Source organism: Malus sylvestris, chromosome 8 (assembly GCF_916048215.2).
Source record: "Malus sylvestris chromosome 8, drMalSylv7.2, whole genome shotgun sequence".
Classification (NCBI taxonomy): domain Eukaryota; kingdom Viridiplantae; phylum Streptophyta; class Magnoliopsida; order Rosales; family Rosaceae; genus Malus; species Malus sylvestris.
Genome location: NC_062267.1, coordinates 1,138,833 through 1,149,237, shown reverse-complemented (window position 1 = coordinate 1,149,237; position 10,405 = coordinate 1,138,833). Strand labels below are relative to the sequence as shown.

Here is a 10,405-nt window from a genome sequence, read left to right as displayed (position 1 = left end):
TCTTAACAACATAAGAAATTAAAAATATTCTTGTAAGAACTATTGTTATCCTTAGTATTAAAAAATTTTCAAGGCATTTTAAAGACAAAAGCAAAAGTTATTAGGTTTTTATTTTCAACGACTAGAAAATGTGAGTTTGCATCAAAAGGCACAAGGCTCAGACACTGACGACTGAGTGCGTGCCAATGCTCTATCGCATGTACGGTATCATTTGAGTACACTGCAATATCCAATGTGTTGAAATTACATCAAACACTGAGTAGATTCATATTAAATATTCGAAGAGTCATCGAAAAACCTTCTAATGTATATTTAACGGATGTTGATGAGTGTCCTAATGTACATCCGTTACTGCTTACAACAAATGGAATGAAAAGAAGCAGCTCATCTAAAGACGATGATAGTGATGGTGATAATAATGATGAAAAATATGTTAGAGAAATTTTATTTAAACTCATTTATCTTCTTTCTATTCCCAACTTATTATTTTTTATTTTGAAATTTCGAATGTGTCCAATAATTTTCTCTTTACACCCAAAATTCAAAAGAACAACAAATAAAAATAAAAATCAAGCACTAGGAAACTCCGGCCACCCTATCTCTCCAAATCCCAACCACTCTCAATTTCTACCCTTCCCCAACCCCCACTGCCACATTCCCTACAGTCCACTAAAGAGGATTGAAGGCTCCATACTTCTAGATCCATATGTTAGCCATCTGTATCAACAGTTAACATAAGATTTGACAATTACCCTAACTGCCAAACCATTAGCATCATAAGCATCACCTGAGTCTTAGCATTGATCCACGAGTCTCCCCAGACATAGATCCCATGGTTACGAACAAGCACAGCCGTTGTTTTCAGGTAGGCTTCAATCTATTGAACATTAAGGCAAGCAAAATACTCATCCATATTGAAATTCAAAGTTTAATGTACTGATGTTTTTTTTTTTCCAATAACAATCAAGCAGTTACTTTGAAAACAGAAAACCTTATCCATTAGCAAAGCTAACAATATGAAATGACAAAGAATTAAGTGCGTAACTGTGTCATGCATGCAGCTCAAGCATGTAGCAGCTACAAGTATTCTTTCTAGGTGATGGTGGTATCTCTGGGCGTTTACCATAGCTCTCAACTTCGATCCCATTAACTTCAATCCCAGCCAAGCTTTAGATACGCCAAATGGGTGAATCATGTGTTGGCACAACATAAAGACCCTAACGTAGAACAACTCAAGGGGTTTTCATTGTCCAGTACTTGAACGACAAGTTAGAGTGAGTGATGGCTAAGATTTTTGGGGTTTTCATTGTGGGTGGTAGGAGAGGTGGGGGGGGGGGGGGTTAGGGATGGGTAGAAATTGGAAGTGGTTGGGGTTTGGAGAGATGGGGTGACCGGAATTTTTTAGTGTTGTAATTTTATTTTTATTTTTTGTTCTTTTTTATTAGGGAATTTTAACGAAAAACATCCGGTACTGTTCACTTTAACGAAAAACCACATTTTTACACTAAAAAGTCAATCATGATACTATTCACTTTACCCTTTATTTTGTCCTTATCATTAAAACTCAAAGTTTTCAAGCCCTTTTCATTAGTTTTCCTTTTTTATTATGGATGTAAAAAGAAATTGTTGGGTACTTTTGGAATTTCAAGATAAAAAAAGATAAGCTAAATGTAAAAAGATGATAAATGGGTCTGAATAAAATTTCCCAATATATTATCTTCTTTAAATTTCCTGGTCCAAGCTCTAACAGTCGCAATGAAATCATTGTTTGAGAATGCCAAATGAGTCTGAAATCTGAACCATCAAATTGGTGGGTCATCAATTTATAGGGTTCATCATAACTACTTTTGAACCGAACTCATCAAAATATTCCAAGTTAATTTAACCCCAACTCCGCAGCAGCAATGAATTTCACCTAAATGAAAAAGTTTATGAAGAGCTGGCAGAAGAAACAATCTTGACATTCAATGAGCCAAGTAGTTGAGCGATATGCACAAACTACTTACTACAAGTCCACGAGCATGCGTAGAAAGTTTACGCACAATCGACGAGTTGTGATCAGTATGTAAGGAGAAAATTTTCATTGTGACGTGAATATAGATGGTACATCACATGTTTTTATAGAAGTGATGGTAAATTTTATTTTGTAAGTTATTAACTTTTCAACACACATATCCTATTATTTGTATAGTGACACGTGGTGTACCACCTTGTGTACCGGTCACACTCGTCTGTAAGAAAAATGTGTTCTTACGTTCGAGGAGCCAAGAATTTTTATTGACGGAATATTTCGTTGAAAAAATGAGCAGTAACGTTAAGATTTGTATTCAGATGACTGGAAAATTGCTTGCAAAATATTTGTAAATAGAAAATCCCATGTAGCTATGATACAATTTTTAGTTGTAACGAGAATACAGATGATACACTACTTGTTTTTATGCAAGTGGTGAAATTTTTTAATTTTTAAGTTATTAACCTTTTAACACACATAAGCCACCATTTATATAAGAAAACATAATATACTATCTCGTGTGACGATCACACTAAAAATCTATCGTAGCTGTGGGCTGTCCGTTAAGAATCTGTGCTGGTATTAACAGTTTTAACGGATAAAAACTGTTTAAGTTAACCAGAGGCAGACAGAGCTGCACAAGATACGAAAATTATATGCACGCGCAGCAGACAAAAACCTAGAAACCAAGAGCAGGTGAACCAAGAAAAAAGGTGACAAACTCAAATTTAATATTAATATTAATATTAATTACTTCTCATCTTCTCCCACAGGGTACATTTTGGTGTACGACAACCACCGCACCGCCGCCGTGAGTAAAGCCTCACACTTTATCAGATTTACAATTTCAAACCCAGATAATATTATCTCCATGGGCTCAATTTCTAGGGTTTCATCTTGGGTCAGAGTCAAATTTGTAAGAAAACAACCCCAAAAAATAAAGGAGAAAAACTTGAAAAAACAGAGAAGCAGGTCAGCAGCTTCGTCTTGCTTGTATTTTCAGCCATTTACTCCCAAAATCCAGACTTCAAAAGCGCTTTTCTTCACCGGAGCATGGAGGTTAATGTCTGAAAAGCGACTTCTTCGCAAGGAATCGTGAGACCCATGTCGTGATCGAAGCCGAACTCTTCCTCTGCTTGGTGAAGCAGGCTCTGGAACTCGGGCCGGGTGAGGAAGGAGATCGGTACGATGTATCTGCTTCTGTTTTCTCCGACATAGACGACGAAATGACCTTTTGGGACATCAAGAGGGAGGCCCTGTTCGTCGTAGTGCTGCTGCTTTTTTCCCAAGCTGGAGCACCTCTTGAGAATCTGCTTCAGGACTGCTGTTTGCGGAAGCCGGCTTGATTTTCTGATGGCCATTTTGGAGTTGATCGCTATGTGTTTGATGAAATGTCTCAGAGGGAGAGATTGGGGTTGTTGGGGACTTTAGAGCGAGAGGGGAGGAGGGTAAAGGAATTGTGTGAAAGTGCAGGAGTATTTATGGTGAGAAATTGAGAGTCTACGGGTAGAGAGAAACATAGTCATGTGGGGTTGTAGGGACAAGAGGACAGAGAGAGAGAGGGGGTTCTTTTGGGGGTCCGTAGTGAGCTCAAAGGACATGGAGGGAGGGGAGCCAACCCCATTGGGTTTACATACCATTGTTGCCCTCCAAAAGGCAACTTGGTCCCTCTCTCTCACGGAATAGAATTCTCTTTTCTTCAAATCCTCCTTACCTCCAATAATTTTTTATTTGAACGGTCACGATTACGTCAATGTCTGGTATTGACTTCTTTATAAGAGAGAAAAATAAGACAGTGAGAGAGGAGAGGACTAGAGGGAAAAGAATCCATAATCCCTCTCTCACTTAATCGCAATAGAACATATGTAGCATATTTCTAAATATTTATCAATAATATCATTATACAAGTGGAGAGATAATTGAAAAAAAAACTTCCCTTCATTCAACAATTACATATGACGTACGGCCCTATATTTAGGTCATTTTGAAAAATCTCTCCATATTATTAATGCATTTTTACAATATTGAAACAAAATTTATCTCTGTTAGTTGTACATTTACTTTGAGAAGCATCCCACCAAGTTTCTACTGCTCATTTGTACTTATTTTTACCTTCTAGTGGTACTTGATTCAAATTTTCCCCATGCAAACTTAGTCCAGATATAAAACAGATGTAACAAATTATTAATATTTTATTAATAATGTGTTGATGTCATTGTCATTTACAAAATGTATTAACTTGTTATCGATGATTTTTAATAATATCCATATAAATTTTGTCCACATTGGTGTACAACTTCAGGATTACAATCTGGGTTTGAAAACCCTGAATACAAGGAGCTTTTTAAAATACAAACATAAACACAAGATTACATACACAGCTTTGCGTACAACAAATATTTGAAATACAAATCCTAAAAACTAGGAGTATCAGAAAGGATAAGAGTTTGATCAGAATCCCAACTCCTTAGATTGTGGTGAGTACAGCTTGACCTTGACTTCGTCTTACACCAATTTCCTAGTGCTCATTTCTTCTGTACTTATTTATTTATTTATTTGTGGTGTTTGATTTAGATTTTGGGTTTGAGATTTACTTCGGATCTTTGTGTCTGAATTCCTTGGACCGAGAGATCCATACCACCCAATTTCAATATTGCAATCTGTATTAATTCATCACACTGACTCATTTCACAAACATTCAAAAAAATTAAACAGCACAAATTTGTTTCTCTCTTTCTTGAACAGTCCGAATCTTTCAGTCCGCATGGTCCGGACACAAGATCCAGAGCGGATCTCATTTCCAGATTGTGTACCAAGGATAAAGGGAAAATAGTGAAATTTCCTGGAAATTAATATTGACTGTAATATGTGAGGCAATGACCAGTGTACATTGCTATCATCAGCGTAGGCCAGCTCTAGTAGGGCTAAAGCTACCAATAACTTTATTTTTTTGCAATTTTCATGGTCTCTGTTTTCAATCAACCCTACTCTGTTTGGAATGCTGTTTATTTCAAGTTTCAATTGGACTTGGATTGTCTGACCTCCCATTTAAGTCCCCTCCTCGTGCCCTCCTGTTTTGTGTGGTCACGGTTAAGCCATGTTAATATTTTATATTATTTTTTTATAAAAATAATAAAACAAAAAGAAATAGTAATATAAAATGTTGACGTGGCTTAACCGTGACCACAAAAACAGGAGGACACGAGAAGGGCACAGAAATTGGAGGGCAGACAATCGAAGTCCGTTTCAATTAGGGTTCAGAGTTTTCTTTGTCTCCTCTTTTAGGGTTGTTTGACACATTCTTCGATTTCAATTGTTAGTCAAAGAGAAACTTGCTTACATTCACAACAGCACTGTTCTGGTACTTCAACTCAATAAAGTATTATCGCGTAAAAAAAATTAAAACATGTGACAACTTATCTAAGATAATTAGTAAGCAAATTTAAAAAACGACTCGACAAGCTAGTGTAAAATTAAGATGTATCAACTTCGAGAAATATGTTCTCCATACGAACATTATACGATCTCCAATTATGAACTTTATTCCACCCTAAAAAAAACTTATGTACTTTTTGGTTCGAGTGCCAGAAGATTTGACTGCATGATTTCAAGAAATTCTCACAGTTTGGGGATTTTTCAGAGTTTTATTTCTAATATTATTTTCCTTTTGGAGGTTTGGAAGTATTTAAACCTTCTTATTCATATTATCAAATAAACTTTGAGATTCTCCCTCTAGGGTTTATGGTTGAAAATCCGTACTAGCATGTTGTTTCTGCCATTAACCATGTTTGATTGAGTTGGGATACAGTCAAAGTCAACTGTCTTGCTTCAGTAGTTAAAGATGTATCTATTAACTTACTAGTCATAAGGACCTCGACATAGTTTGATTGCAGTTAGCCAGTTACCATCGTAAAAGGACGACTCAGCCCACGAACAATTCTTCGAGTCAGTTGCTACAGTGAATATACTAGGGTTTTTATATAACGCGTGTGTGTGTGTGTGTAATTATTTACCATGGAATCATTCGCATTGATGTTTATATCTCAGCATCTGCATGTATGCATGTACAGAAGCTACGTACGACGCAGTAGTTGCCGGAAGCTGTGGTGTGGAGTGTAGGGCTGGGTCATCTTAAATGCTTGCTGGGTTTATCATTTTTCATGTTTTCTTTCTATATATAAAATCATTGGCAGATGAGGTTGCAGATTTTTTTTTTCACATGCACATCCACGTTTGCTTGCAGCATTTTAAACGGCTAATGAGGCCCCCAGACACCACCCCCCCCCCCCCCCCAACCGGGCCACCCACTGTGCACCCGTGACTATGAATCATTCCTGCCGGGATACGTATACAGTAACTTGGTCAATCCGAGTTAATGGTTGAGAAAATTATGGAGCCTTATTTGGTTAGGTTTAGGAGTCCTTATTTAGTGCAATTAATTATGAAAACCTTATTTAGTTGACAAAGAGTTCGTTACCATTTAGGACTATAATGAAATCGTAATTGATATGGAATATCCCTTTAATCAGTTAATAGGCCGGATTAAAGGGATGAGCGTCTATATATTAGGAGGTCCCTGCACTCACAGCATCATCCTATTCTAGTGCAAAACCCTATTTTTGTGCACAAGGAATCTCGGCTGCTAGAGTGTAGAAGTTCCTCCTTGAAACCCTAGCAGTCATGGCTTCTTCTTCTTCCTCCACTTCGGAAGATAAGTTTATTTCCCTTTTAATTGTTTGATTGGTTTATTGTAGTTATATTTGTTTTATTTGTGATTCTAGTAACTTGTTGATTTTCAGATTACATCTTACATTCTCGTTGCTTTGGTGTTTACGAAAACCTAATAACCAAACAATAAATCTTCTTTTTCCCATTAGGCAACTAAGAAAGTAGCCAAAGTTCATGGAACATGTTAGAATTGAGCGTAGCCAAGTTGGTTAGAATAATGTGTTTTCCCATAATTTAAGAAGAAAAAAAATCATGGAAAGGGCCTGCATGTTAAGTGAAAGTGAGACTTGCTTAATAAACTAATATATATACATATACATATACATACATATATACATACATATACATACATATATATATATATATAGCACTTGGTTATTGTTGATGTTTCTAGTTAATCTAACAGAATTAAATGGCTATAAACGAAAGAAGATGGCCTTGTCTTTAAGATCTCCTAACTCATCGATCTATCTATTCCTATATTAATTCATATTTAGCTTTACAAATAACAACGGATAGAGAGGAAAATGGCCTGTCTTGTGGTCTGCTAGTACGTACCACCAGCAGTACATATATACAAGTTTTTTCTTAGTAAGGATCTTGTTCTACTGTAGCAAAAGGCGTCGAGAGATCTTCATAGGAACCCTGTAGTTACGGTATAAGATTTTTGTAACATGAAGCAAAACTGGGAGGATGGTGAAATGTATACATGCATGCATGGTTCATGCGATGGTTCTATACCTAAGAAACTGGTCATATGTACGTATGGCCGAGATACCAATAGGAGCAGTGTCATAATCCGATCATAAATTCAAAATTCAGTGAAAAATGGTACTACCGCTCGATTGCTGCTCATATATTGCTACCTTTGCTAGCCTGGCTGTATTAAATAATTGCATGAATTAACCCAATGATGTGGATTCAATCGAGGGGCCATTGCCCCTTCCCCCCGCACGTTCTGAGGTGTAGAAGAAGGCTGTGCTTCTCAACTATAACATTGCCCATTTAAATGCTCTTATACGGCATTTGTCCGGCAATGTCTTCCCCGTTTTACCATCATCAGTACTAGAAAGCCAGACAATTAATTAGGTGGCCATTGTACTTGGTGTGTAAGGCTTCAAGTCCTTGACCTTCTGTTTAGATTGAAAATTTGAAACTTAGGAAGGACTACAACTAGTGAGTTAACTCGATCGAAGACTTGACAGCTTGATTGATTTGCGGCCATTCATTGCAAAACCGCGTTCATATAGGGTTTTCCAGTATGGACTGGAGCATAGCATGCATCGGGATCCTTAGTCGTTGGATCATTAGCCATTGAGTTATTGGCTGCATATTCAGCCTCTTGATCATCTAGCTCATGCTATGGGCCGGTTCATTCTAGAATTTTCGGTTCATATAATCTCCGTACGACTCACGAGTAAATCTTCAGTAGGGTTGCCTAACTATCAACTTTGGGTAGGGTGAAACTAGCTTGGGTCCATTTTTATCGAAAGGTGTTATACAGATGACGTGATACGGACATCTTCACTCGAGTTTCTCCTCCATCTCCAGGACGTGTTTGGGGGCATCCCTATCCAGCCGTTCATTCACCTTGTCCATGCTTAGTGTAGGTTCATATAATATCCATCGTGACTCAACGAATAAATCTTCAATAAGGTTTCCCGACTACGTACTCTCACACCGGGTCAAATCAACGCGGTACTAAAATGCAAGGGGTCCAATGCATTTAAAGAGGTGTAATATAAATGATGTGAACATAGCATTTTCCACACAAGTTTTTCTCCTCCAGCACATGGTGCAACAAACCCTATTTTCCAAAACTGTGTAAACGTGAGAAACTCGGTTGCATGACAACGCATATTAAAGGAGGGAAGCTAAGCTGGTATGGACTTGAAGGCTTTAAATGCAAACTTTTTGACCGGGGCCATAGGGTTTTGCAATCTTGAAAATAAGCCACCCCTTTGCAGTTTGCATGTTCTGGGGTTTAGATTGGTTTGGTAAATGGTGGATAAAAACAGAGAAAATAAGGATATGGACCCCCTTCTTTGTCACCAAAGGCAGTCACTGACTCAGACTGTATGTACTAGGGCAAGTCCTCTTCTTTTGTGATGTAGCTAAGCTTGGGCAGAAAGTAGAACCAGAAAATGACCCAGCTAGCACATGCATTTGCTCCCAAAGAGATAAAAGCACAACGCAACAAGCACTTGAAAATATAGTCCCAAACATAACCCTAACACTTAAAACATGAAAACTTGCCAAATATGGAAAGAACTTATACCTTTATGATCACCCCCTCTCTAGTCCTTTAGGTATTGGGTATCTAATAGAGGTTTGCTAATTGGGGATCATTGTTAAGTATCCAAATTAGATGGGTATCAAAAATACTTATTGAGTACTCAACTCCTCCACTTGAATTGGTGGTTTCTTCAATTTAAAGGTCATTTTTCAGAAGGACCTGACCAAAATGATTGACGGTGGACAATCTTAAGGACCACTTCTATCGATTTTAAATCTCAGGAATTAAAGTGGGGAATTATGACAATCTCAGTTACCATTTTAGTTAAAAAGCTTATATAGTGTTGTATTTTATCAAGTTTGTAATGTGAGATTCTTACATTCGTCAATAGTCCATGCCATAGAATAGCCACCTAATGGGTTTCAAGTGTGGTTGGTTACATATCGACCATTTTGATTAAAAAGCCTAAAATATTATAACTTGATTATAAGCGCAAATGGTATTACTGTTTCTTCACATCAGCCTAGGTGATGGGTTCGAAACTCGTCATTTGAACCTTGACCCTCTAAATAGTTAAGGAAAAACAATACTCCACCTTTCCACTTGTTGATTTGTTAAATGTATTTGTACTATTAGAATTTAAAGAAACTCAAATGAAAACTAAACTTATTTTTTTTTAACAAAAAAATAAAATTCTTAAGTACATTTTAGGCCTCTAATTGACTTTCGCACAGGGCCCTTGAAATCTTAGGACCGGCCCTGCCACCGCCATTACCTTGTATATATATGATCAATGATGTACATAGTTCTGATGATGCAGACTGAAGAGAAAATGATCTATCATGGATTCAATTCAGACACAGAATAAAACATGTTTGAGACAACTAGGAAAAAAGTTTGAGGCAGACTACTCTTAACTACCAAATGGCGTAAAAACTAGCTTAGCTAGCTATCCTACATTACATAGAATTCATTTGGAAGTGCCTTTAAAATGGGAAAATGTTTTTGGAACCACTCTTTAGTAAAAATACAAGTAAATCATGAAAAAACACTTGAAGTGTTTTATGCATGAAGTACGTAACTGATACTTATTGTAGAAATCTCTTTAATTAAGTGCTTTTGAAACCCAAAAACATTTTCTCTAAAATATTTCAGTCATTTTAAAAGCACTTTCAAATGAATCCATATTGTTCTAAATTTCATGCTTTGCCCGAAAATCAGGGGAGAAATATATGGTTTTTATCACAAATGATCGTTAATCTTTCTTCCTGTCATACTCTGCTAAAAGTTCTGGTACGATGCTTATGTGGTACATGTGTGGGACCCACAATGCCAATTACATTGTGCCAAGTGGATTCTATGAAGAATCCAACATCTGAAAAATCTTTGAGGTTTTTAAAAGCCATCACCCCCATCTCTTCCGGATTAGA

The 10,405-nt window shown here is 37.0% G+C and overlaps 1 protein-coding gene across 1 annotated transcript; it reads right to left on the bottom strand.

The window, feature by feature from the left end:
- Positions 1-2,725: 2,725 nt before the first annotated feature.
- On the bottom strand, positions 2,726-3,502 carry LOC126631152 (protein SMALL AUXIN UP-REGULATED RNA 51-like). Its single transcript, XM_050301310.1, has one exon. The coding sequence runs from the start codon at positions 3,370-3,372 to the stop codon at positions 3,055-3,057; it is 318 nt and encodes a 105-aa protein (XP_050157267.1). The 5' UTR covers positions 3,373-3,502; the 3' UTR covers positions 2,726-3,054.
- Positions 3,503-10,405: the final 6,903 nt, after the last annotated feature.